The sequence below is a fragment of the Podarcis cretensis genome (assembly GCF_951804945.1).
Source record: "Podarcis cretensis genome assembly, chromosome: 16".
Lineage (NCBI taxonomy): Eukaryota > Metazoa > Chordata > Lepidosauria > Squamata > Lacertidae > Podarcis > Podarcis cretensis.
Genome location: NC_137186.1, coordinates 36498121 through 36525439, shown reverse-complemented (window position 1 = coordinate 36525439; position 27319 = coordinate 36498121). Strand labels below are relative to the sequence as shown.

General features: G+C 45.8%; 1 protein-coding gene across 2 annotated transcripts in view; it reads left to right on the top strand.

Annotated features, from left to right (window-relative positions):
- Positions 1-27319, top strand: part of ADGRD1 (adhesion G protein-coupled receptor D1) — a 275448-nt gene that overhangs the window by 59737 nt on the left and 188392 nt on the right. For both annotated transcript variants that reach the window (XM_079956568.1, XM_079956569.1), the window contains one exon: positions 5358-5499. In XM_079956568.1, the coding sequence (XP_079812694.1) occupies positions 5358-5499 (142 nt within the window). The remainder of the gene's footprint in view (positions 1-5357; positions 5500-27319) is intronic.

The following is a 27319-nucleotide window of genomic DNA, read 5'->3' as shown; positions in this document are numbered from 1 at the left end:
CTGCAGGCTGGCTCACACATCTAGTGCTGTCTTGCATGTGTGAGGGGCTGTCATAGGTTCAGCACATAATATTTGTGTATCTCTTCAAGCACAGCACCTTTCAGGGGATTCAGCAGGCATATTCAGCTGTTGACCAGAAGAAGGGTACAGACAGGAATCAAGGTCTGTATTCAGACATGCATGGCTCCTCACTTGGGCTTGCATTCAGCTAAATTCTGCTCAGAGTAAGCATACTGAAATCATGTCCATTAGTTAACCATGTTCGTTAGTTTCGGTGAGTCTATAGGCCCACTCCTCCATTGTCTCCTGAGACGGATGGATGCCAACAAATAGTGGATCCATATTTGCAACCAGTATCAAAAAATTTCATGTTAAATTGAGCCATCACAAATTTAAAAACCACCTCCAACGCAAACATATTTCTGTGTTTCAGACATTCAGCAGGAAATGTAGAGAAATCAAATTATGATAGCAAAAATTCACCTGCAACTGCAAAATTTAGCCCCCTTAAAAGAAAAGAAAGAGAGAAAGTGAAAACAACACAATTATTTAAACAACACTCGTCAAAATTCCCTCAAGCTGGGAAAATATCTTTTCTGGCAGGTTTTCTAATGGGAGGTTGAGCCAGCTTGGCTTCCCTCGGAACCCTGGTTTGAATTATGCTATCTTTGAGAAGCAAACACTTTCTGGACAAGTTCGGCCTCTTTCATAACAGGGCTATAAATAACATGCCCAAATAATAATTTGCAGAATATCGGTCTCTGAACGGAGAGCCCAGGCTGTTGGTGTGGGAAGTTTTCCCTTTGTACCCTTCACTTCAAGGTGATTTATCTTCAGTCATCTAAGGTGGGTCCATCAGGAAATATAATTGTCTGTGTTGACAGAAAGGCATTGTAGAAAGAAGCTTATGAAATGCAGTAAAGGAAATGAAGGGTGATTGTTTACCATGGTTCTTCTTCTTCTTTTAAAAAATCCTAAACTATGCAAAGTGGTGTCAATGGTTCTACTCTCTCCACAATTATCTCCTTTCAACAAACCTCCAGCTGTTCTTGGGCTACAACTTCCAGCATCTCATGAGGACTGTGGCTGATGGGAATTGTAGTCCAACAACATCCAGAGGCTGCCATGTTGGCTATCCCTGGGTTAGACTGAAAATGAGATCCATGACTGAGTGGAAATTTCAACTCAGCTCTACATGGGCCTCATCCCTACTCTGTATACTGGATTATCACCACTTCCACCACCCCACACACGAGTAAGATTTTCATTCGGAGATGGAGATCCCAACTCCGCTTCCTCCTCAGTTTTTAAGGCAAGTTACTATTCTATCCAGACAGGCGACCATAGCAGCCATTTTGTAGCTACCCTATGGAAGCCATGTTGTTTTTGTGCCCACAACAGTCTTTTACAATTTCAAAAAAGTTTCCAAAAAGTTTCCAAAGCTTGGGGACCCCCTACCTCGCTCTAAGCCAGGCATAGGCAAACTCGGCTTACCAGATGTTTTGGGACTACAACTCCCATCATCCCTGACCACTGGTCCTGTTAGCTGGAGATGATGCGAGTTGTAGTCCCAAAACATCTGGAGGGCCGAGTTTGCCTATGCCTCTTCTAACCTCTACACCACACTGGCTCTTCTGGAACTTGGACATGAGGAGCACCTGAAGGGAACAAGTTTGGATCATAAAAAGGGGTCTGGCTAGCATAAAAGCCCAACTATTATGTTTTAAAAATACGCCCTCCCCAAACAAACAGTCAGGACTCTCATTTGCAACACCCTACGAAATTAAAAGACGCCTGCTTCTTGGGAGAAAAGCAATGACAAACCTAGACAGCATCTTAGAAAGCAGAGACATCACCTGTGGGTAAAACCTCAGCACCTAGGACTTGCCGATCGCATGGTCGGCAGTTCGAATCCCCGCGGCGGGGTGAGCTCCCGTCGTTCGGTCCCAGCTCCTGCCCACCTAGCAGTTCGAAAGCACCCTTAAGTGCAAGTAGATAAATAGTAAACGGCGTTTCCGTGTGCTGCTCTGGTGCTGGTTTGCCAGAGCAGCTTTGTCACGCTGGCCACGTGACCCGGAAGTGTCTGCGGACAGCGCTGGCTCCCGGCCTCTAGAGTGAGATGAGCGCACAACCCTAGAGTCTGTCAAGACTGGCCCGTACGGGCAGGGGTACCTTTACCTTTACCTTATGGTTTTCCCAGTAGTGATGTATGGAAGTGAAAGCTGGACCATAAAGAAGGCTGATTGCCGAAGAATTGATGCTTTTGAATTGTGGTGCTGGAAGAGACACTTGAGAGTCCCATGGACTGCAAGAAGATCAAACCTATCCATTTTTAAGGAAATCAGCTCTGAGTGCTCACTGGAAGGACAGATCCTGAAGCTGAGGCTCCAAGACTTTGGTCACCTCATGAGAAGAGAAGACTCCCTGGAAAAGACCCTGATGTTGGGAAAGATGGAGGGCACAAGGAGACGGGGATGACAGAGGACGAGATGCTTGAACAGTGTTCTTGAAGCTACCAGCATGAGTTTGACCAAACTGCGGGAGGCAGTGGAAGACAGGAGTGCCTGGCGTGCTCTGGTCCATGGGGTCACGAAGAGTTGGACACGACTAAATGACTAAGCAACAACCTCTCCACTAAGGGAATAGTTCAGGCTGCCTTTCCTGAAATCTCCCCTCAGGTTGGCACTGAACACAGCCTGTAGAGGCCATTCACAAATTACACAGCCAATGAGAGGCACAGCCAACTAAGCCTAGTGTTGTCTTCCAAGCTCTTCTACAAGAATTCAAGGGCAACACCGAGATGGAGGAGGAGGGAGCTGGCAGGCTGTGATTGTATGTAAGAAGACAGGCAGGTGGGGGCAGGCTGAGGTTGGTGGAACAGTCTGCTTAGACTACTGCAATGCACTCTACATGGGGCTACCTTTGAAGGTGAACCAGAAACTACAACTAATCCAGAATGCGGCAGCTAGACTGGTGACTGGGGGCGGCCCCCGAGACCACATAACACTGGTCTTGAAAGACCTACATTGGCTCCCAGTACGTTTCTGAGCACAATTCAAAGTGTTGATGCCGACCTTTAAAGCCCTAAATGGCCTTGGCCCAGTATACCTGAAGGAGCATCTCCACCCCCATTGTTCTGCCCAGACACTGAGGTCCAGCGCCGAGGGCCTTCTGGTGGTTCCCTCACTGCGAGAAGCAAAGCTACAGGGAACCAGGCAGAGGGCCTTCTCAGTAGTGGCACCCGCCCTGTGGAACGCCCTCCAATCAGATGTCAAAGAGATCAACAACTACTAGACATTTAGAAGACATCTGAAGGCAGCCCTGTTCAGGGAAGTTTTTAATGTGTGATATTTTAATGTATTTTTAATCTTTGTTGGAAGCCGCCCAGAGTGGCTGGGGAAACACAGCCAGATGGGTGGGGTACAAATAATAAATTGTTGTTGTTGTTGTTGTTGTTGTTGTTGTTGTTGTTATACCACCTCCTCATCCTCATCCTCACCACCATCCTCACTTAGGTCCTGGGGAAGGTTGCAACATATTAATTGAGCAGAGGCTGCCATGCTCCATAGCTCTGGAGACAGCACTGGGCAATGCAACAAGTCACGTGACACAGATCTTTCACCAGCAAAGTTAGCCTTTGATCCTATTGGATTAGTGAGTCTTCTGGGTTTTAAATTTTAGAAATAAATGTACAATTAGGCTGCATAAATCTCACTGAAGTCAGCAGGGTTTAAAGAGCCTATCCGTGTGCCATCAGTGTCCAAGTCTTAAATACGTTTCCAGAAGGGCTATGAATTATTGTTTTGTACGTTGTAAGGCAGTAGCATGCAACCTGTTTGTCTTTGTTGAGGGCTACACTCCTGATAATCTGTTGGGGGGGGGCTTCATGTCACCAGGGAGCAGAGCCAGAGATGGGTGGGATGGAGGGATGGAGGAGAAATTTGATTCAGTCTGCATTTCAAGGCAAACCTTCTTGATTTGTATTTTCCGAAACAAAATGTGAACCGAAACTCAGCCATCTTCTGAAATTCACACTTCTCTGAATTTTGCAATGCCATCCTTCAGCCAAGAATTGTGTACAGAAATGCATATACTGGAGTGAAAGGTGCATAAAAGTGCATGTTAGTGGGGGGAAAACGTGCGAAAATATAATGCTTTGCAAAATTGCACTGCAAAATATGGATATTATTTTAAATTACATGTAAAAGTGGGAGAAATCCACACCAAAATGCTGGTGAATTTTTCTGAGGACTTGTCATTTATGTTTTAACTATTTATTTGTGTTTTCATCTTGTGAACTGCCCTGAGATCTTTTGATGAAGGGCGGTATGTAAATCTAATAAATAAACAAACTAAACTAACAAATAAAGTAAAGTCTTGTGGAAATGTGGAGAAATGAAAGTGAGAGAAACTAAAAGGCATCTGAAGGCAGCCCTGCTTAGGGAAGCTTTTAATGTTTAACAGACTATTGTATTTTAATATTTTGTTGGAAGCTGCCCAGAGTGGCTGGGGAAACTCAGCCAGATGGGTGGGGTGTAAATAAATAAATAATAATAATAATAATAATAATAATAATAATAATAATAATAATTTATTTATTAAAATTGACAGATCTGTCCATCTTCAGGGGGCAGGAGACCCTTTCTCTCTCTTTCTTTCTGGCACCCCGTATCTCTCTCATCCAGTGCTTTTTTTCTAAAAAAGTGTTTAGGGTTACTCTCATTTTCCTACTCATATTGAAACAGGTACAGTAGTACCTTGGGTTACCTACGCTTCAGGTTACAGACACTTCAGGTTACAGACTCCCCTAAGCCAGAAATAGTACCTAGGGTTAATAACTTTGCTTCAGGATGAAAACAGAAATCGCGTGGCGGCAGCGGGAGGCCCCATTAGCTAAAGTGGTGCTTCAGGTTAAGAACAGTTTCAGGTTAAGAACGGACCTCCGTAATGAATTAAGTTCTTAACCAGAGGTACCACTGTAAAGGTAAAGGTAGCCCTGACCATTAGGTCCAGTCGACTTAGATTCACAAAATGTTTAGGGGTATGCGTACCCCTGCATCCCCCCCCGAAAGAAACCACTTCTCTCACTGTTCCCGTTTCCATCTCCAAACAGTGAGCTGCTCTTGGCAGGGGTCTGAACTGACATATTGCCAAGGGCTTTTGAAATCAGACAAAAAGTCAAAAGCAGCGCTAGGTACACAGTCTGTCCACCTCTGTTTCAGAGAGGCTAAGTGTTGCTGCTGTTTTTTGTTATTTTTTAAAGGCAGTGGTACCTGCTTAAGTTTTCAGGATGGGGCAGATTAGACATCAAAATACACAACCAACTACAAACATCCCATTTCTTCTTTCTTTCTCAGAATTCCCGAAGCTGCTGCCTGCAAGGACTGCATGATTTTTGCAAGCAGCTACCTTATCTCCCTGAAAGTGGAACCCCCGCCGACATTGTCCCACAATTTGTCCAGTTCTCCTCTCATTACCATCCATTTGAGACACAAACTGGTAAGGAGTGATGAATCCTTTAACTTGCTTCTTTGCTATGATGTCTGTAACTCTGTATGACACGTTTGGTATCAAGCACAGCAGAATTTCGGGACTTGCGTAAACTATGCCAATGTGAGACATCTGTGTTTAACGGTTGTTGTTCCTCTATTAGTTACGTGTAGGGCTAAAATGTACGGCGGGTGCTTGTTTTGTTGTTGTGTGAGACACCCTGTGCTTCCATCGTGTACTCTCCCAGCCACTCTGCCTCAAGCTCACTTTCAAAGTAATACGGCTCTTGAGATCTAGAAACTTGTATTTATTAAAAAGAATGACGACATTCTCTGAGTATGACATTTTGGACGATGCTTTCATGGAGTCACAAATTATACCCAGCCTTGACTATTATTTCATTTATTGAATTTATAATCTGCCCTTCCTTCTGAAGGAGCTCAGTGTCATTTTATGGCAGACTGGAAATAGCATCACTCTGCTAAGTTGGCTGGACATGGTTTTGGCTGTTTCTCTGTTGGTGACTGTTTACAGCTGATGGTTTAATGCTATGTGGTAGAGAAAGATGGTGAAAATGGAACATGGCCTCCTCAAGAGTGGCCCCTAGATTGTAGAACAAATCATGGTATTTTCTGTTCCGTCAGGTTTTTGGATTCTTCTGAGATCTGTTGTTCGTCCTCGTCTCCTTGCTATGGGCATGTACTTTGCCATCTTTTTTTAGTTCCCTCCTTTGTATAATTGCTGTTGGACATTTTGCATTTTCTGTTTTGTACTGTAAGCTGCCTTGAGGAGGAATTTGGGCTGAAATTCTGGCTCTTTCTCTCTGTGTTGTGCCCCTTTAAGGCATATCTTATCCTTCCTTTTCTTACTATTTTCTTTCCCTCTGCATCTAGGTTCCAAGCCTGCAGGCGTGGGCTGTGTTGTTCTTTTTTTTTTTTGTACAGCATCTAGCTATTTTAGATGCTTTATAAAGATTTGTTATAGGAGTGCAGACACGTATTGTTTTTCCTTTTTCATAACCTGCTGGAGGAAAATTCAATGGCTTGCATTCACACAAGGGCTTGCATCCACTCTCCTCCCCTTCTCCCACCCAAGAAGGAGGGAGATTAGAAGCTTCTGCTTCCCCTTGGCAGCAAACCATAGTTTACGCTTAGGCTCTGAGTGCAGCAAACCATGGTTGACTCAAATTAGAGCTGAGCCACACACTCCTACATTTCCCCATGATGTTTGTAATCTGCACAACCAGTTTAACAGAGGCAAGAGAGGGATAAGCACATGTGCCATGTGTGCCAATGCCCCTTTCAAAGCCAGCCGTGAAGCTGCATGCTCCGGAGGCGGAGAGCAGGTGGGGGCATAGCTGGTGCGCATACCAGGGGCGTGGCATGTCGCCCGTGGGGGCATGGCATGCTGCCTGTGGGTGTGTGGGGTGTGGCATGAGGGCATGGCATGTTTCCTGTGGCATCTGGCAATGGGGGGTGCGGCGCATGTCCGGGGGTGTAGTTGCTATGGGACCCCCCTCCCCAATGGTGCTGGGGGGCAGTGCACTCCTCCTGCCCCCGTTCCTCCACCAGTGTTCAAAGCACCTTTGATTGCCACCCATCTCCAGCCTAAAGTTGCTTCCATGTGACCTGTTTATTAAGCATTCATCCTGACTGATCCGTGGGGCACTTAGGTGAGGTTCTGTCAAGCAATTATTATCTCACGCTTCCCAGTGCACCTCCCCTCATTTTCCTTCTTGCGAAATGTCCAAGGTGATTTTGGGTGGGGCTGGAGCAGCTTCGTTGCGCAAGAATGCCAAAACAAACTTTGACTGCACAGCTTGAATTTGCTGGTATGAGATTGAATCTCATGCGAAAACAGTGACACTCTGGAAGCACCTCTCATACGAAGCCCTGCAAAAGGATCTGAACCACTTTTATTTTTAAAACATTATCTGCACCGCTGGCTCTCTCTCTCTCTCTCAAGTGAGGAATTAGCTCAGTAGCCTCTGCGGGTTTTGTCCCTGGCACCGGAGGAGCTTTGCATATTATAGCCTTGATGCAAAGAAGTGGGAGGCAGGTCTGGGTGGAAATTGAGAGTTTGGTTTGGAAAGGGGCAGCCCATCAAACGTTCTGAGGGGGATCTATGCATTTGGGGCCTGGCCCAGTCTGAGGGGCATGATTATAGGTGTCATTCTCCATTACTCCAACATCGAACTTGATCTTCAGTGCTCTGGGAACTGCAGAAACAATAACTCAGATGGATTGAAACCTCCGTCCTTTGCCTGACCCCGTTTCTGCCTGCTTTAAGTATAGGTTATTTCTGCTGAAGTGGCTTTCCAGGATCTTCCACGCAAGAAAGCCTGTTTTCAGAAGTGATGCTTAGAGGTTTGGGAAAGACCCCTCATTGAAACCCTCGGAATCTGTTACCAGAGCTTATCCAGTGCTCCCCCCTCTTAAAAACCTGTTTAGGGGTACTCTCATTCACCATTTTATAGTTCAGATTGGGAAAAATAAATACAGTAAATGGACAAAAGGTACAAAGATTCACAAAATCTAGGGATATGTGTCCCCCTGTGTCCCCCCAGAAAAAAGCACTGGGCTTATCCTTTTTCCTTTTGCCCTGTGCTTTTTAGCCTTTAAAGCTCTGTATCCAAGCACTTGTTTTTTTGTTCCAGAGCCCTCTCCTCTCTTTAACACTGAAGCACAACTAACAGATATGTGGGTCTTCCTCAGATGCTTTTTGCTCCGATTCAGCTTTAAAGAGCAGGTTTTCACAGGTAAAGCTCCAGAGGGAAGGGAATCAAAAGAGTGCTTCGACACTGAGCTTTAAAGTGCAGATTGTGTTTAGAAAGTGAAGGGGAAAGGTAAGTTTGGATAAGCCCTCAGTCACTACAGACCATTTAAGAAATATTCTGGAACAAAACGACAGCAGGGAACAGAATCTTGCAAAGGCACAGCGGCCAACTTTGTCTTTGAGCAGATACTTTAGATTTTGCTAGTGTTTTTTATTTGTTTGTTTCTGTCCTAACCCTCATTGCTGAGCAAAGAACTCAAACTCCCAGTGCCGTTTCTGCAAAAAGCTTTTAATGTGCAAATCAGATCAGTACACAGGCTGTTGGGAATTCCATTCCACCCTTTGCTGCAGACTTGGAATTGTTACATAATAATGATAATAACAATAACAATAATAATAATTTTTATTTATACCCCACCCTGCCCAGCCAAGGCCGGGCTCAGGGCGGCTAACAAGCAACAATAAAAACAAGTTGAATGAATACAACTTAAAAACAAGATTAAAATACAACATTAAAATATTGAAACATTAAAATATTAAAATGCAGCCTCATCACAGGAAGAGAAAGGAAAAAGAAAAAATAAAGAGAGGGAGGGAATCAAATTGGCTCCAAGCCAAAGGCCAGGTGGAACAACTCTGTCTTACAGGCCCTGGGGAAAGAAATCAAATCCTGCAGGGCCCTGGTCTCATGAGGCAGAGCGTTCCACCAGACCGGAGCCAGAGTTGAAAAGGCCCTGGCTCTGGTTGAAGCTAATCTAACTTCCTTAGGGCCCGGGACCACTAGGGTGTTGCTATTTATGGACCTTGAGGCTCTCCGTGGGGCATACCGGGAGAGGCGGTCCCGTAGGTACGAGGGTCCTAGGCCGTTTACATTCCAGCACAGATTGCTGGTGTGAGCAGAACTTCCTCTCTGTATTGCTTTTGTTTTCTCTCTCTCTCTGAGAAGACTGCAAGGAGAGATGCCATGTTTTCTTTGTCCTGATTTATGTATAATAAATGCGTAGCTTAGTATTGTATCTACAGCCTCAAGCCTCTTCTGTTGCACAGTTTACACTGCTGAGTAATGTGTGCTCAAGCCTGCAAGCTTGAGTCGCTGATGAACGTCGGAGCAGAGGTGGATGGATCTCTGCAGCGGCAAGGCTGAGGGGAGACGCTCCAGCTGGGGCTTTTCAACCCCAGATTCCGACACAGGCAAGGCAGAGCTTACAGGGTGCAGCAGGTACATAAGAGGCATAGATACATGGCTAAGTGCAAATATGTTGATCCAACAAGTGAAATGCCTCCTGAACCTTCCTTTTGAAGAATGGAGTGGGCTTAGCTCACTTAGAATGGCAAGTGATTGGAGTCCTGGGACTGGGCAAGCAACCAAGCAGTCCTTCAAGTGGGTTGGGTCTGGGAGGTTTGTTCGTGCTGGTCCATAGAGATGGAAGCAGTGTGGGCACCAGCTGAACATCTGATTTACTCTGTCGCTTCCCCAAAAAGAGGAGGCTTCTCACAGACAGGACGTACCACAGCATGAGGTGTATGACTAGGAGTATCCAATGTCTCTCCTCTGCCAAACCACTTGGTCCCTCCTTAGAATCCAGCTCCCCATTCTCCAGAGCAGTGTTTCCCAACCTTTGGTCTTTGTAGCTGTTTTCGAACTACAATTCCCATCATCCCTGACCACTGGTCTTGCCAGCTAGAGATGATGGGACTCCTGGCCCCATGCCTGGGCTCAGATGCTTCTTGGACAAACTCCAGTGACACAGCCCGTCCCTCTGCCACCACAGCCACTAAGCCTTGCTTTGAAGAGCCCTTCCTCAAAGGCTAGAAGAGCAAGACAGTGGGTTGGGGGGCCAGTGGTGGCAGCCACAGTAGTGAGAGACAGACAATAGCAAAGCAAATGAGGGGAGGGTCCAGGAAGCACCAGGTCTTCCCTCCTTTGTGCCTGCCACCTGGTAGAACACGTGATTTGCACATATAAGATCCCCAAATCAATCCTTGGCATCTCCAGTTAAAAGGATCTCATGTAGCAGTTGATGGGAAAGTCCCCTTGCCTTTGAAGCATCACTAAAAATCTGAATGGAACTCCCTGCCTATTGACAAGAGTTCTTTGCTGTACTCTTTTTGGATTTGTTTTGTTTTGTTTAGGCAAGCCTACCCAGACATGTGCCTGCCAACCTAGCAGTTCGAAAGCACCTCCGGGTGCAAGTAGATAAATAGGGACCGCTTACCAGCGGGAAGGTAAACGGCGTTTCCGTGTGCGGCTCTGGCTCGCCAGAGCAGCGATGTCACGCTGGCCACGTGACCCGGAAGTGTCTCCGGACAGTGCTGGCCCCTGGCCTCTTAAGTGAGATGGGCGCACAACCCCAGAGTCTGTCAAGACTGGCCCGTACGGGCAGGGGTACCTTTACCTTTACCTTTACCTTACCCAGACATGTAGGGACGTAGGTGGTGCTGTGGTCTAAACCACTGAGCCTAGGGCTTGCTGATCAGGAGGTTGGCAGTTTGCATCCCCGCGACAGGGTGAGCTCCCGTTGCTTGGTCCCGGCTCCTGCCAACCTAGCAGTTTGAAAGCACCTCAAAGTGCAAGTAGATAAATAGGTACCAATCCGGCAGGAAGGTAAACAGTGTTTCCGTGCACTGCTCTGGTTCGCCAGAAGTGGCTTAGTCATGCTGGCCACATGACCTGGAAGCTGTATGCCAGCTCCCTCGGCCAGTAAAGCGAGATGAGCGCCACAACCTCAGAGTCGCCCGCCACTGAACGTAACGGTCAGGGGTCCCTTTACCTTTACCCAGAGATGGAGATCTTGATGTGTTTTAATCTCCCCTCCCCCATTGTTCTCTTTAATTATCTTTAACTGTTTTCTCTTTTAACTTTTTATTGACATTTTTAAATATTTCTTGTAAACTACTTAGAGGCTTTACTACAATCAAGGGGTATACATATCTTGTTGAAATAAAATTAATATAGGCATATAGTCTGATGTAGTAAAAGGCACTCCCCCCTTGAATAAACAACAAGTGCCCCTTGGCCTTCTGCAGAAGCAAATGATGCATTTTGCCTCCTAGTGCAGTATGGGAAATTTGCCAGCCCCTGGGGGAGAGAAAAGAGGCAACTGAGATGGACTTAACTTGAAGGTGTATTCGCAACACTTACAAAAATAAATATTTGAACTGTCAACAGCTCTTGGAACTGAGGCAATATTGGAACAGTTTTGTCATGCCAAAGTCTCTTAAATATTTAAAGCTTCTTATAGCCAAGGGCTTTCCAAGTTCCTTTTATTACAAAAATAGCTTTCATCCACATTTCTGAAGAGTGGGGTTTTTTGTGGGGGAGGAGAGAAAATATTTGGAAATGCAGAAGCTCCCTCCCTGCCACTTTTTTGGTGTTGCTAGCAAAACGTTTTTCACACAGGATGACGGTGCTGAGGTGATATATCAGTATACTGTTCAATTTTAATGGAGAGTTTGAAGCGGTAAGGTTGAGAGGTTCGCCACACAAAGGCACCCTTTGCATGTTCCACGTGAAGGCATCGCTGCTGTAATCTGTGAGAAAGCAATCATGGTTGTTTTTGCCATTTTGAAACAACGATTGGATGGATCTGTGTGTGAGACCTTTCTGTCCACCATAAGCCCTGAAGATTGTGGCAGATTGAACCTTGACAGGCAAGCTGGTGTGGTGGAAAGTGGAGGGAATTTAAAGGTGAGCCTGCCTAATTTGCAGTTCTTTTTTAAAAAAATGCAAACCAGAGCATAGCTATGGTATCTTGTGAAATTCACGTTTCTGAATTTTGCAATGCATTTCTCCAACCAAGTAATGTGCACATGCATATATTGGAGTATAATGCGTATAGAAATGAATATATTGGTGAAATATATTTTGTACATTGCAAAAGATCGTTGCACAAAAGAACCATCTGTTGAGCAATATGAATTCTCTATGGCACAACTAGCAGTCACTAGTTCAGCTGTTGCATTGGATTCCATCTGTCTGGCAGTAAAAATGCAATGGCAATGAATGAAATAAATCAGTTCCGCTTCCTAATGGGACTGGTTGTGCTCAGGCTGCCAGGCCCCATCCCCGCACCAGCATGGTGTGGTATAGCGTCCCATGTCACGCTGAGGGTGACCCAGCCATGCCATTTGCCAGACGACCAATCAGGGTGCTGGGGGGCATGGCCAAGGCCAATTTAAACCACGGTGTGACTCTGGCAGCTCTTCTTTCAGCCTCACACCGTGGATCTCCTGCCCTCCAGCCTTCTTTTAGGTAGGGTCACTGGCCTTGCTATGGATTTCGGTTGGTTGGCATTGAGGGGCCTGGTAGGATTTTTTCCACTTGGCAAACTGGCACCAGCCACTTGATTTTCACCTTGTTGTTGTTTAGTCTTTTAGTCATGTCCGAGTCTTTGTGACCCCATGGACCAGAGCACGCCAGGCACTCCTGTCTTCTACTGCCTCCCACAGTTTGGTCAGACTCATGTTGGTAGCTGCGAGAACACTGTCCAACCATCTCGTCCTCTGTCGTCACCTTCTCCTTGTGCCCTCAATCTTTTCCAACATCAGGGTCTTTTCCAGGGAGTCTTCTCTTCTCATGAGGTGGCCAAAGTAATGGAGCCTCAGCTTCAGGATCTGTCCTTCCAGTGAGCACTCAGGGCTGATTTCCTTCAGAATGGAGAGGTTTGATCTTCTTGCAGTCCATGGGACTCTCAAAAGCGTACCTCCTAGCAATTGCCACAACTTTGTAATGTTTGGCGGTTAGGCATTGGAATAGCGATGTGTGGGGGAGGGTATTCCGTTAAAGGAATCTGGGGGTGTGGATCTCGTCTGAAGCCCGGGGAGCGGCTAGGGCCATGCCACAACCCCAGCAAGAACCCAGGGGGGCTCGAGTCAATCCACATTGGCAGGGCTCCCCCTGCTGGTGGTTTACCCTTCCAGAATTCCTGCAGGGCGGGCAGGAGTCAGATATAGTCTGTTGATGCCAGTGCCTAAGCCAATACTGCTCACATTCTGTAAAGTTGTGGCCTAAATTTTGCCCAATAACATTAACCTAAATTTTGTGTCCTTGTGTATTTATTCTCCTTGGGGTGGCTTGGGGGTCTTGAAGCGCAACTAACCATTTGGGGTTACGTTGCCCAGAGATAGGGCTGGTACTTCTAATAGTTGTGCAGAAGGGGGGTAGTTTTTGACTGATACTGCTCATCACACAGCAGTGAGAAAAGCTCCACCCTGGTTAAAATTGTCTCTCATGCACAGTTATATATATAAAAAAACATTCATAGCTGTCTTTGCAACTGACTCTCCTCTGTTGTTTTGTCACATCAAGAAGACAGATTCACCCAATGAAAAATGAGAGTGAGATGTTACATTTTGGTGAGGTTTCCACATAAAAAAAAAGCTAAGGGCTGAGTCTTTCTATAAGAAACTTTTGTAGTTTTGTGTGTGGGTTGTTTTTTTTGTTTTTTTGACAAGTGGTTCTATATATATCTATACACCACATCAAAGGGTGGTTTGTGGGCCTGGATGCTTCTTTGACATTGGTTACTAAATTGGCACTTTCTTTGACAGAGCTGTTTTTCAGCAGGGTGGAGATTGCATCTGCCAGTTTGGAGACCTGGCAAGGACTGGGCCCATAAATTCCCTTCCCACCAAAAGTCTTCCAGATTAGAGTTGTATATCACATGGAAAACAAACTTAGGACCTGGTTCCCTTTCCTGAGTTCTGCTTGCAGGAGGCACCATGTGTCAACATCAACCAAGCCAATCAATACCAACTGGGAAGTTGGAGCAGTATTGCCAGCTTTATAAACTTCAAAGTGAATCCTGTAGATAGCTTATTTTCAAGAGTCATGCGATATATTGAGTTTACTCTTCTCTCCTGTGATTTGGTGTTTGTCACCTGAAGGGCGAGAGAGGATCATCAGGCACAACACAATCAAATTTCTCCTCAGGGTTTCCTAACCTACCACAGTATCTTGCTGTTTAAATCAAGTTTTGTCCTCCTGAGTTTTAGGCACTCATCAGAGAATATTATCCATTCCCAATGGAAGGTTGCAGAATTGTGATGGATTGCTGCAATAGTGCCAACTGGGTGGTCTATAGATTACTGGTACAGAGGTACCTCGGTTTACATACGCTTCAGGTTACATATGCTTCAGGTTACAGACTCCTCTAACCCAGAAATAGTACCTTGGGTTAAGAACTTTGCTTCAGGATTAGAACAGAAATCGTGGAGTGGTGGCAGCAGGAGGCCCCATTAGCTAAAGTGGTGCTTCAGGTTAAGAACAGTTTCAGGTTAAGAACAGAGCTCTGGAACAAATTACCGTAATTTTCGCTCCATAGGGCGCACTGGACCATAGGGCGCACCTCGTTTTTAGAGGGGGAAATCAAGAAAAAAAATATTATTTCCCCCCCAGCCCCAAAGAGCAGCGTACAGGCTGCACGCAACCTCTCCCTGCCGGAGGAGTTGTGCACGGTTATGGCACAAGCCCTGGGACGCAGGTGGCGCTGTGGGTTAAAGCCTCAGCGCCTAGGGCTTGCCGATCGAAAGGTCGGCGGTTCGAATCCCTGCGGCGGGGTGCGCTCCCGCTGCTCGGTCCCAGCGCCTGCCAACCTAGCAGTTCGAAAGCACCTCCAGGTGCAAGTAGATAAATAGGGACTGCTTACCAGCGGGAAGGTAAACGGCGTTTCCGTGTGCGGCTCTGGCTCGCCAGAGCAGCGATGTCACGCTGGCCACGTGACCCGGAAGTGTCTCCGGACAGCGCTGGCCCCTGGCCTCTTAAGTGAGATGGGCGCACAACCCCAGAGTCTGTCAAGACTGGCCCGTACGGGCAGGGGTACCTTTACCTTTTATGGCACAAGCCAAGACAGTGAGCGGGATGGATCCCGCTCATTGTTTTGGCTTCCTCTTTAGCCCTGCGCAACCTCTCCCTGGCACAAGCCAAGACAGCGAGCAGAGAAGAGGAGACCCTTCTGTTCCTCCTCCGGCTTCCAGGCAGGTGCGTGGCTGAAGGGGCGCTGGTCAGTTCTCCCTCTCTGCGCAGCGCAGAGAGGGAGAACTGCGCAGCGCCCCTTCAAGCGAAGCTGGAGGAGGAACAGAAGGAGACCCAGGAGGAACAGAAGGGACCTCACGCTGCGCTCCAAAGGCTTTGGGTTCCTTTGGCTGAAGGCAGGAGAGTCTTGCTCTCCCGGCTTCAGCTAAAGGAACCCGAAGCCTTTGGAGCACAGTGCAAGGAGCCTGCATTTGCTCCATAGGATGCACACACATTTCCCCTTAATTTTTGGAGGGGAAAAAGTGTGTCCTATAGGGCGAAAAATACGGTACTTAACCCGAGGTACCACTGTATTAAATCTTGTGCTCTTCCCCTAAGCCCACTACAAATTGGAATCTGAATATGTCTCCTTATCAGCAGTGACTCTTACCTGTTCCTTGGATTTCTACCTGTGTGCCAGATAGGAGGACTGTTACATGAACACCCCTATAACCTTCCTTTTAAGTTCTGCCATGGGCAGGGATGGGGGAGACACTGGATTCCGTTTGCATTTAAAGGGGGACTTGCCTAATTTGCCCTTTCTGAAAACAGATGAGAACCGAAACATAGCCATCTTTCTGTGCTGACTGAATTCGTTAATCGGATTCTCCTCCTCCTCCTCCTCCTCACTGCTAAATTTCCACTCCACCCTCCCCTCCAAAGAAGCACAGGTTCACAAACACTCAAATGATAAAACAATGCAATTTAAAAACACGATCGAAAGGATATTGAAAACAAATTTTAAAACCCCTAAAACCATATATACCTAATTAAAAACATGTTAAAACAGCCACATACCCTCCCCACGAATAACCTCAAGATTGCCAGGAACAGTATCTTTGGGTAAGCACCAAACTTCTAACTTCCCCAGTTTTCAGGTTCAACTTGTCCCCCACCCCTCCTAAATGGTTAAAAAAGAAGGAAAATGAACTTGGGATGACATTTATCGGCATCTTAAGTGCAGAAAATGCAAGCCCATAATAACTGGCTGCATCAGGAGGCCCTGTGAGGATACAATTAGAGAGTGTCTGCCTGGAAGTGTCTGCCTCCACTCCACGCCATCCCATAATAGGTTTGCATTCTACTGTATATGCACATTCCACTGACCCAGATATAATTGGATTTCCACTTTGCTAATATATGCATAGCATCACTGTGCAAAATAAAAACCTCCGAAAACTCCTTTTGAAGGAGCTTGAGTGTTTTCCAGCTTACGAACTGCAGTTCATTTAACACTGCAAATATGCCCTCATCTCTGTGACATTTCTTTGTCGCTTTCCAAGTACCGGCCCTTAAGATGAATCCAAGTGCTGGAAATGATCACTGGGATTTTTGTAGCTTAGTTAACAGAATGAACTGGGGACCCCTCCAGAAACAGTCCTTGTTACAGGAACTAGAGGGATTTAGTTGAGGAAATGTCAGTAATGCCTGTAGCCGACTGATAAAAATAACAAGCAAACAAATGCTTTCTAGCTCAGTCTTTACATTTATCTTTCTTTTTATCTTTAATTTCAAGATCATTTACTTGAAAACAAAGTGCCCAGAACTTCCCAGAAGCAAGACTAGGTAGTAACAAGCTCTGGGCGAAGCTAAGCTGTGGCTGGTTGGCCTCCTTGCTACCTCTGCCCCAAGCCCTGCCCTTTCTCTTGAATGGCATGCACAGAAAATAATGCTTGATTTGAAAATCTCTGCATTTGTGAAATGGGTGTGCATGTTTAGAATCATAGAATCATAGAGTTGGAAGAGACCACAAGGGCCATCGAGTCCAACCCCCTGCCAAGCAGGAAACACCACCAGAGCACTCCTGACATATGGTTGTCAAGCCTCTGCTTAAAGACCTCCAAAGAAGGAGACTCCACCACACTCCTTGGCAGCAAATTCCACTGTCGAACAGCTCTTACTGTCAGGAAGTTCTTCCTAATGTTTAGGTGGAATCTTCTTTCTTGTAGTTTGGATCCATTGCTCCGTGTCCGCTTCTCTGGAGCAGCAGAAAACAACCTTTCTCCCTCCTCTATGTGACATCCTTTTATATATTTGAACATGGCTATCATATCACCCCTTAACCTCCTCTTCTCCAGGCTAAACATGCCCAGCTCCCTTAGCCGTTCCTCATAAGGCATCGTTTCCAGGCCTTTGACCATTTTGGTTGCCCTCCTCTGGACACGTTCCAGTTTGTCAGTGTCCTTCTTGAACTGTGGTGCCCAGAACTGGACACAGTACTCTAGGTGAGGTCTGACCAGAGCAGAATACAGTGGCACTATTACTTCCCTTGATCTAGATGCTATACTCCTATTGATGCAGCCCAGAATTGCATTGGCTTTTTTAGCTGCTACGTCACACTGTTGCCTCATGTCAAGTTTGTGGTCAACCAAGACTCCTAGATCCTTTTCACATGTACTGCTCTCAAGCCAGGTGTCACCCATCTTGTATTTGTGCCTCTCATTTTTTTTGCCCAAGTGCAATACTTTACATTTCTCCCTGTTAAAATTCATCTTGTTTGTTTTGGCCCAGTTCTCTAATCTGTCAAGGTCGTTTTGAAGTGTGATCCTGTCCTCTGAGGTCATAGCCACCCCTCCCAGTTTGGTGTCATCTGCAAATTTGATCAGGATGCCCCCTCCCCCAAGGCACACCTGTTTAAGAAACATTTAAACTCTTGTTATAACTTGCTGTACTTTTGGCATCTTGGCGCCATTCAACTTCCACCTTATATATTTTATCATTTATATACTTGTCAACTACGATGTGGGCCTGAGTCCAAGATAGTGCTTGTCACAAGATGTTTGTCTTTCTTTCTTTCCTTTCTTCCTTCCTTTCTTTCTTTCTTTCTTTCTTTCTTTCTTTCTTTCTTTCTTTCTTTCTTTCGTTAGAACTACAAGCTTGGTGGATCAGGGGAATGCTGTGGGGATAATGTATCTTGATTTCAGTAAGGCTTTTTGACAAAGTCCCCCATGACCTTCCTCGGAGGTTTATACAGTGGTGCCTCGCAAGACGAAATTAATCCGTTCCATGAGGCTCTTCGTATAGCGGTTTTTTCGTCTTGCGAAGCAAGCCCATTGACGGCTTAGCGGATTAGTGCTATTAGCGGCTTGGCAGCTTTTAGCGGCTTTTAGCGGCTTATCAGCTTAGCGGATAAGCGGCTTAGCGGCTTAGAAAAAGGGGGGGGAAAGGGGAAAAAGTCAAAAAAACTCGCAAGACATTTCGTCTTGCGAAGCAAGCCCATAGGGAAATTTGTTTTGCGAAGCGCCTCCAAAACGGAAAACCCTTTCGTCTAGCGGGTTTTTCGTCTTGCGAGGCATTCGTCTTGCGGGGCACCGCTGTATATTTTTTTTCCAAATAATCTTTATTAGTTTTTCAATTAGATACTCCACATACACATATTGTATTACATTTTACATTTATACTTGCTCTTCAGAGCTAACTTCGCTCCTTCCTTCTTCTGGTTTTTTATATCACATATAATTTTATCACATTCTGCCCCCCCCCATTTTATATATTGTTATTCATTTTCCATAATTCTCAATGGACAAATCCTTGGAGGTTTATAATAGAGGATGGTTGGTCATCTGTCATGGATGCTTTAGTTGAGATTTCTGCATTGCTGGGACTAGATGTTGGACCAGGTGACCCTCACCTACAAGTCTCTGATTCTCAGGAAGAGCTGTGACATGGCCAGGTGGCTCTGGAGGTGTGTGTCAGGCAGTGCCCCCCTCCACAACTGGAGCATGGGCCTCCTCAGATGCCTGCTAGTCTCATCCCCTAATGCTGGATCTATACATGTAGGGCAAGAGTGAAAGAAGGCAAATTGGGTGCCAGTGGCATTTAATGAAGGCTCTGCTAGCGCTCTCCCCCCAAATCAGGTGCAATCAGTTCTTTCCCCCCAGCACAGTATGTTCTGGGCATTTTGGCTGGATTTATTGGAAGGATAACAAATTATGTGGGAGATGGTCATTTTCAGAGTCAGAAGAGCATGATGGAATGTCCTAATTGCACCGTCTGTGCCAACTGATTAGACGGGATGGTTGCAGTCACAGTGCAGAGTCTACTGGAGGCAATGTGGGAGGTTAGAAATAATAAACCCAGGTCTTATTTACAAGCCTCTTCAATTCTTGTAAAGGTTCTGTGCCAGAACAGGACATGATGCTAGGGTGGGCCAGGCATCCTGCTTTACAGAGGACAGTCCTCTGTTTAGAGAAGGCAGTTTCCCATTCAAAGGCATCCTCTGTTTGAAGGACTGTTTCATCCAACAAGTCTAGTTTAAAGATTTTTCTTAAAGGACAGGAAGGGAGAGCAGGGGCCTTGAAGTTGCCCAGCAGCTCCTGGACACAGAAGGTGCACAACTCACCTGGCCATAGTCTTCCCCACTAAAGGTGAGGAATACTTCCCCACTGAATGTTGGAAGATTCAGGGCAGACAGAAGAAAGTGCATTTTGCGAAGTTCACTCCCACAAATGTAGAGATGTCCACCAACTTTAAATGAGATATTAGACAAATTCATGGAGGATAGGGCTATTGTAGACAACCTAAAGGACTGTTCCTTAGGGGTAGAGCATCTCCTTTTCATGCAACTGCCCCCAGGTTTCATCCCCAGCATCCCAAGGTAGGACTGGACACTCTGAAATATCCCCCCTGCAGTTTCTTCATCTCTTGGACAGAGCTTGGTGGTGGCACACAGTCTAAACCAGCCTTCCCCAGTCTGGTGCCTTCCAAATGTTTTGTGTGGCGAGTTCCCGCCCCCCCACCAGGATAAATAAAGACACGAGACACCATAATTAAGGTTAATTGGGCGAATTAGGCCACAACTTTATTGAATTCAGGAATGAGAGGCATTGGCTTAGGCATTGGTCCTATCGACTATCCGGCTCCAGCCCATTTGCTGGAGACACGGGGAAGGGTTAACACTTTATCGGGGGAGTCTCCTGCCGAGGCACGTCGACTAGGAGCTCCCCCGGGTCACCGCTTTGGGGCGTGCCTTTGGCCCACACCTCCATATGCTTCGGACAGGGCCGCCCCCCCGGAGTCCTTTAACGGACCACCCTTCGCTCACTGGGGGGAGGTGATGGCGTTCCTCCCCCCCCATCCTCTTAACCCCTTCTTACCAATGCCTACCGCCAATGCCGAAAAGTTGTGACGAGTTGCTACGAGGTAGGCGAAAAACCAAAAGGCTACAAATTGCCAATTGGGAAAAATTCCTACCATGCCCCTTGCGGCGACAGACCGAAGTCCATAGCAAAGTCAAATACCTACCTAAAGCATACCTAAAGGGAGGGAGGGTGGGAAAATGTGAGGGCTGGCTGGCGAAAAGAGGGCGAGCCTCCTCTGTGCTGGCCCTAAATAGGGCAGACCCGGCCGGGATTCCCCTGTTCTCGCGGGGGGGGGTGGGCGTGAAGCCCGCAACCCCACCTCCTGGGCAGGCCGGAAGTGGCTTTGTGCTACAGCTCCTTTCAACCACTGCCAGCATGGTCAATGGTGGGAGCTGTGGTTCAATGGCACCTGAAAGACAACAGATTGGGGAGGGCTCAGATGAATACACCCAGTAGCTCACCCATTGGAGAAAGAGCTGTAGGTCAATACTATAGGTCAGTGGTGATGAACCTTTTAGAGACCGAGTGCCCAAACTGCAACCCAAAACCAACTTATTTATCACAAAGTGCCAACACACGGCAATTTATGCCCCTGTGTATTCAAATTTAAGAGAATGGGTGGGGGGAGATGACCCAGAGTTGTCAAGCTTTTTTGGGGACAATTGATACAGAAAATCACTAACCACACTAAGCAATGTTGAAAATCTCTTGTGTCTGCCCACTCACTAACAGCAGACTGCCAGCTGGTTGGCGGGCGCGCAACTTCCTCCAACGCCACTATGGAGCATTTCCTTCGTGCACTGCCATGGGGGAAAGCAACTGACAACTTTGTCTGTTGGGGTGATGGCATGCATGCCTGCAGAGAGAGCACTGAATGCCCACTCTGGCACACATGCCATAGTTTCACCACCACTGCTAGAGGTCATCTCCTTTTCTGAAGTTCAATTACTGGGTACAGTTGTGAATGGCCCCAGTTTGAAACACTGGAGAAATCACTGCCAGTCATTGTAGACAATATTAATCTAGATGGCCTGACTCAATGTAAGGCAGCTATCTATTTTCCCATGCTGTATAACAAAACCTGCTGTCACACCCAGATCCTCACATTTAATGTTATAATATAATAATTTATTATTTATACCTTGGGTTTCCCCATCCACTCTGGGTGGCTTCTAACAGGAGATTTAAAATACATTAAAACACCAGTCATTAAAAACTTCCCTAAATAATATTATATATATATATATATATATATATATATATATATATATATGTTTCAAGCATTATAAGCAGTTTTAAGGAAATTCACACCAGCCTTTCCTGGTAAGAACTCTACAAGCACATAGCTTTCCAGTTAAGGTTAATCCAGTCCACACCCAAGTTCATTAGATACGCAGTGAAATTGATGACGAGGAAGACATTTTCCCAGAAGGAAAAGTGCAGCTGCTAGAGAGGGATTCTCCTTTCCTTAAAAAAGAAAAAAGACTGAAGACCTCCCTGATTTATGAATGCAACACCATCTGGGCCAGGAGTCGGGTTCCGATCAGGGAAACACTAGCCAAAAATGCGCCATTCAGTGACTCATAGTGTGTAGCGCTTCACGCACCTCCCCCCTTTGGCAGTGGCTTGCAATGGACTCCAGTTTCTCCAACATCCCATTGTTTAATGGCTAACATGTGTGTGAAAAAAAAAAAGGGAAAGGTCATTCCCAGTTGGGGCAGGCATCATAATGTGATTGCAAGATGAGAGACGTGAAGTCATGTGTCCTTTCTCCAAGGTCAGGTTGTATGTATGGATGGGAAAGTTAAATTGGTAGACGTTCAATAAGAATCTCAACTCTGCTTGATACTACTGGCAGTGTCAGAAAATTGGTCATTTCCCCACCCAAACTCAACCCCAACATTAGGCTATTATGCTCCTGATAATGTTCAGAAAATGAAGACCCCATTTCTCCTAGCAGTGTCCCAAGCTTAAGGAGCCCTGGGAATGTAGTTCCCAGGGTGTCCAATGTTTTTGCTGAGTCCATTTTCCAGGCGTCCTTGCCGGCCTGTGCCTGTTCAGAATCTCAGTTTACATTCTGAGCCAGAGAAGAACTTCTCAGAAGAATGACACTTGATTTAGTGTGTAGCCAAGAATTAGGCAAATTTCAGGAGGGAATTGTATTCTGAGCCTGGTGAATTCAAGCTTCAGAGTCTTCACTGCTTGAGAACTAGTTTTTTCATTAGCATGGCAAACTTCCAGATGTATTGAAACAAAACCCAGCTCTAGAAAGAAAAAAAAGCACTGGGCATCATTAAGTATGTGCCTGTATAAAATAAGACTGTCAGTGCTAACATCAAGCAGAAACACTCATAAAATTTTTATAAAATACAGTAGCACCACAGTAACCAGAGGAGTAGAAAAAAGATCAGTTAGTGAAAGCCTGCTAAATAGGCTTTTGCCTATTTATGGGCAGATAGATTAGGTTCCAGGCAAATAGATGGGAGTGCCTCCTAGCACTGGGGTGTTGTCTTCTAAGGCTCTGTCTTTGAAGGTAAGAGACCACCTTTCACAGTCAGGTAGGTTTGTATACTTTCTGGTAAAGCATTAGTTATGTCCCTTAAAAGAAGAAAATATCTATTCATAGAATCATAGAATCATAGAGTTGGAAGAGACCACAAGGGCCATCGAGTCCAACCCCCTGCCAAGCAGGAAACACCATCAGAGCACTCCTGACATATGGTTGTCAAGCCTCTGCTTAAAGACCTCCAAAGAAGGAGACTCCACCACACTCCTTGGCAGCAAATTCCACTGTTGAACAGCTCTTACTGTCAGGAAGTTCTTCCTAATGCTTAGGTGGAATCTTCTTTCTTGTAGTTTGGAGCCATTGCTCCGTGTCCGCTTCTCTGGAGCAGCAGAAAACAACCTTTCTCCCTCCTCTATGTGACATCCTTTTATATATTTGAACATGGCTATCATATCACCCCTTAACCTCCTCTTCTCCAGGCTAAACATGACCAGCTCCCTTAGCCGTTCCTCATAAGGCATTGTTTCCAGGCCTTTGACCATTTTGGTTGCCCTCCTCTGGACACGTTCCAGTTTGTCAGTGTCCTTCTTGAACTGTGGTGCCCAGAACTGGACACAGTACTCTAGGTGAGGTCTGACCAGAGCAGAATACAGTGGCACTATTACTTCCCTTGATCTAGATGTTATACTAAATATGCAGCCCAGAATTGCATTGGCTTTTTTAGCTGCCGCGTCACACTGTTGGCTCATGTCAAGTTTGTGGTCAACCAAGACTCCTAGATCCTTTTCACATGTACTGCTCTCAAGCCAGGTGTCATCCATCTTGTATTTGTGCCTCTCATTTTTTTTTGCCCAAGTGCAATACTTTACATTTCTCCCTGTTAAAATTCACCTTGTTTGTTTTGGCCCAGTTCTCTAATCTGTCAAGGTCGTTTTGAAGTGTGATCCTGTCCTCTGGGGTGTTAGCCACCCCTCCCAGTTTGGTGTCATCTACAAATTTGATCAGGATGCCCTTGAGTCCATCATCCAAGTCGTTGATAAAGATGTTGAATAAGACCGGGCCCAAGACAGAACCCTGTGGCACCCCACTAGTCACTCTTCTCCAGGATGAAGAGGAACCATTGATGAGCACCCTTTGGGTTCGGTCAGTCAGCCACTGACCACTACCACTGAGTGGTAGCATAGTCAAGACCGCATTTTACCAGCTTCTTTACAAGAATATCATGGGGCAATATTCACTGGCATATAGATTCAGAAACCATTTCAGATAATAAACTATTATTATCACCACATCTACAAAGGTTAATTAGCACCCCAAGAGTTTGCAAAATTTGCAGGGATAGATAAGACAAAAAGGGAAATATTTTTTAGCTACTTGGCAACGTGTAAGAGATCTTTAAATACATGTGCAAGGACTCCTTGAAAGTTAATTGATGCCAACCATTGTCAGGAACATGTCCGCCAGTCATGTGAATGAACTTAAAAGCAAATGACCTAAACCAGATTTGGATACACGTGATCTATCTAAAAATCAGAGGCTGGAAAAAAGAAGCCCCAAGCGGGTGAAAAGGAAACATGCTCCTTTTCAATTTGCAAGATGAAGGGGAGTGCTTTTGCAACTCATGAGTGATGTATCCATTGGTTTACTTGCCAATTTCAGTGTACAGTGGTACCTTGGGTCAGTGGCGTAGCATGGGGGGTGCAGGGGGGGCCGGCCGCACTGGGCGCAACATCTGGGGGTTAGGGTTAGGGGGCGCAAATCCACGGGTTAGGGGGTGCAAATTACTTGCCTTGCCCCGGGTGCTGACAACCCACGCTACGCCACTGCCTTGGGTTAAGAACCTAATTCGTTCTGGAGGTCCGTTCTTAACCTGAAACTGTTCTTAACCTGAGCTACCACTTTAGCTAATGGGGCCTCCTGCTACTGCCGCACTGCTGGAGCACAATTTCTGTTCTCATCCTGAAGCAAAGTTCTTAACCCGAGGTACTATTTCTGGGTTAGCAGAGTCTGCAACCTGAAGCCTCTATAACTTGAAGCATCTGTAACCCGAGGTACCACTGTATAAGGAAGCTGGACTCCACCTCAAAATGTGAGATTGCTAAACGTAACCCCAATATCATTAACTTTTTATTCATTGTTTTATTTCAAGTATTAATATACCACTTTTAATCAGAAAAGACTACCAAGTGGTTTACAAAGAAAAAGCAAAAAACAACAACAAATGAATAGGCGAAACAAATAAAAAAATACATTAGTCACCTCTCCAGTTGGCTAAGTCATTGTTAGGAGGAGATGCTTGGGGGGGGGACGATGGGGGACTCCACAGCTGGAGGTATTTGATAAGGGATATCTGGTGTCACAGCAGCAGAACCCTCTTCTGTTAATTCACTTGATCCTTCCCATGGATCAGTCTCTGCATTCCCTAGACTCCTGCTCCCCTCCCTGGGCTTGGACACTTCTCAGGGTCCTGATTTCTTTTTCCCTATCCCTCCCCAGGGTTATCCCTGAACTCTCCTCATTCCTCCTCAGGATCCTACCATCTCCTCCATGACATCTCCATGGGACTGATGACATCATGTCTTCCAACTACTATAGGAAAGCAATACAAAGGACTTTTCATAATTGCATGGGGAAATGATATTGTAGTTGTGGGCTTCCCTTTGGGGTGCCTGGTGGGAACAAAATGTTGGTCTAGATGGGCCTTTGGTCTGGTCCAGCAGGGCTTTTGTTGTGCTCTAAGTGTTGAAGGGCCATGTTCCTGGGGTTCAAGAAACTTTCACCTATCCATGATCCTTAGTGCGTGTCTAAGCTGGCCAAGGTGTAGCACAGACCATGCGTTTTCAGATAGCCAGAATGATTGCACAAGTTCACCAGTGTCCTGATATAGGGATAGGGAGTCTGTGGCACCCCAGATGTTGAACTACAACTCCCATCATCCCTGACCAATGTCCGTGTTGCTTGGGACCAGTGGAAGCCCAACAACATTTGGAGGGGCACAGCCTCCCACCCGCATTGGCCCTTTTAAAGTTCAGTGGAGTTCATTATTCCCTTTGGGCAGAAGAAGAGCCACGATAGCTAAAACCAAGTTCTTGTGTTCAGAGATAGCATAGCTTTGATTGCCAGATGCTGGAACAAAACACTCTTTGCTCTCTGCTTGTGTGGTTCCCAAAGGCATCTGACTGACCACTGGGGCACGCAGAATGCCAAAACAGATAGGAATTTGGTCTGATCCAGCAAAGCTCTTTTGAGGATGTTATTAACAAATTCCTAGGTACATAAAGTGACTCCTAATCACTTCTTGCAAGCAATTTGTAGCCTCGAGCTTAAACTAACACACTTGTGCGCAATGAGCTCATTTTACATCTCTTTGTTTCCCCTCTACCAAATGCAAGCCAACTCAAGTAAATATTTGAAACACCCTTCCTACATTGCTGGAGTATTCCAAATACCTTGAGAAGGGTGAAAAAATATTAGAGGAGTTATGTTGTTCTTGTTGAAAATTTCCATCACTTCCATTTCTACCAAAATTGGCCTTCCAGGCAGCTTACAACTTACCATACGAAAACACACAGTTAAATCCAGCTCAATATAACATCCAAAATATAGAGAACGGTAGTTAAGAAAATAAGCAAGTTCAGATGAATTGCCATCAAAGGCTTGGGAGGAAGGGGCAACCTGGCATGGAGAAGATATGTGTTTTCATCAGGCCAATGTGAGCTGACAGGTGTGGTAGAATTCTTAACAATATTGATATGGGCAAGTGTTCAAAACCATGTCCGCCCCTCCACAATTGCATAAGGCCTAAATGTCCTTGTTAATCAAGGACAAGTCTATTTTCTGGTTCCTGTCCTCAGTAAATCTACTTTGTCCCCCTGTTCTATCATTTGGGGAATGTCTTGTTTAATTTTTTAGCATGGGTTGTAAGACTTCAGATTTCCCCTCTATTCCTAGATTTTGGCATGTGGAATAGAATCAGTGTTTCCCAACCTTGTGCCTCCAGCTGTTTTTGAACTACAACTCCCATCATCCCTGACTAGCAAGACCAGTGGCAAGGGATGATGGGAATTGTAGTCCAAAAACAGCTGGAGGCACAAGGTTGGGAAACACTGGAATAGATGTATAATCTCTCATGTCAATGCATCTGCACGAACCCCAAATGAACAATGCAGCACTGCACAGGGAGCAGCAGTGTATATCCTACCATGTTGCACACTACAGGTCTTCAGTCGTTTTTGAGCTGTTGAAAACATATTGCAGGGCAGTTGTGTTTTTCTAGTATAGCTTTAACCAGCCCCCAACTCCCAACCCATTCTAGCTTTTAAATTGATGGAAAGTTCTGGAGGAAACAAATCTACTATATATTTTGGAAAGTTGTTTGTCTGTCCATCTGCTTTCTATTCCTCTCGATGCTACTTAAGAGATCGTGACCAAATTTGGCATGGTGATTCCTGAGAT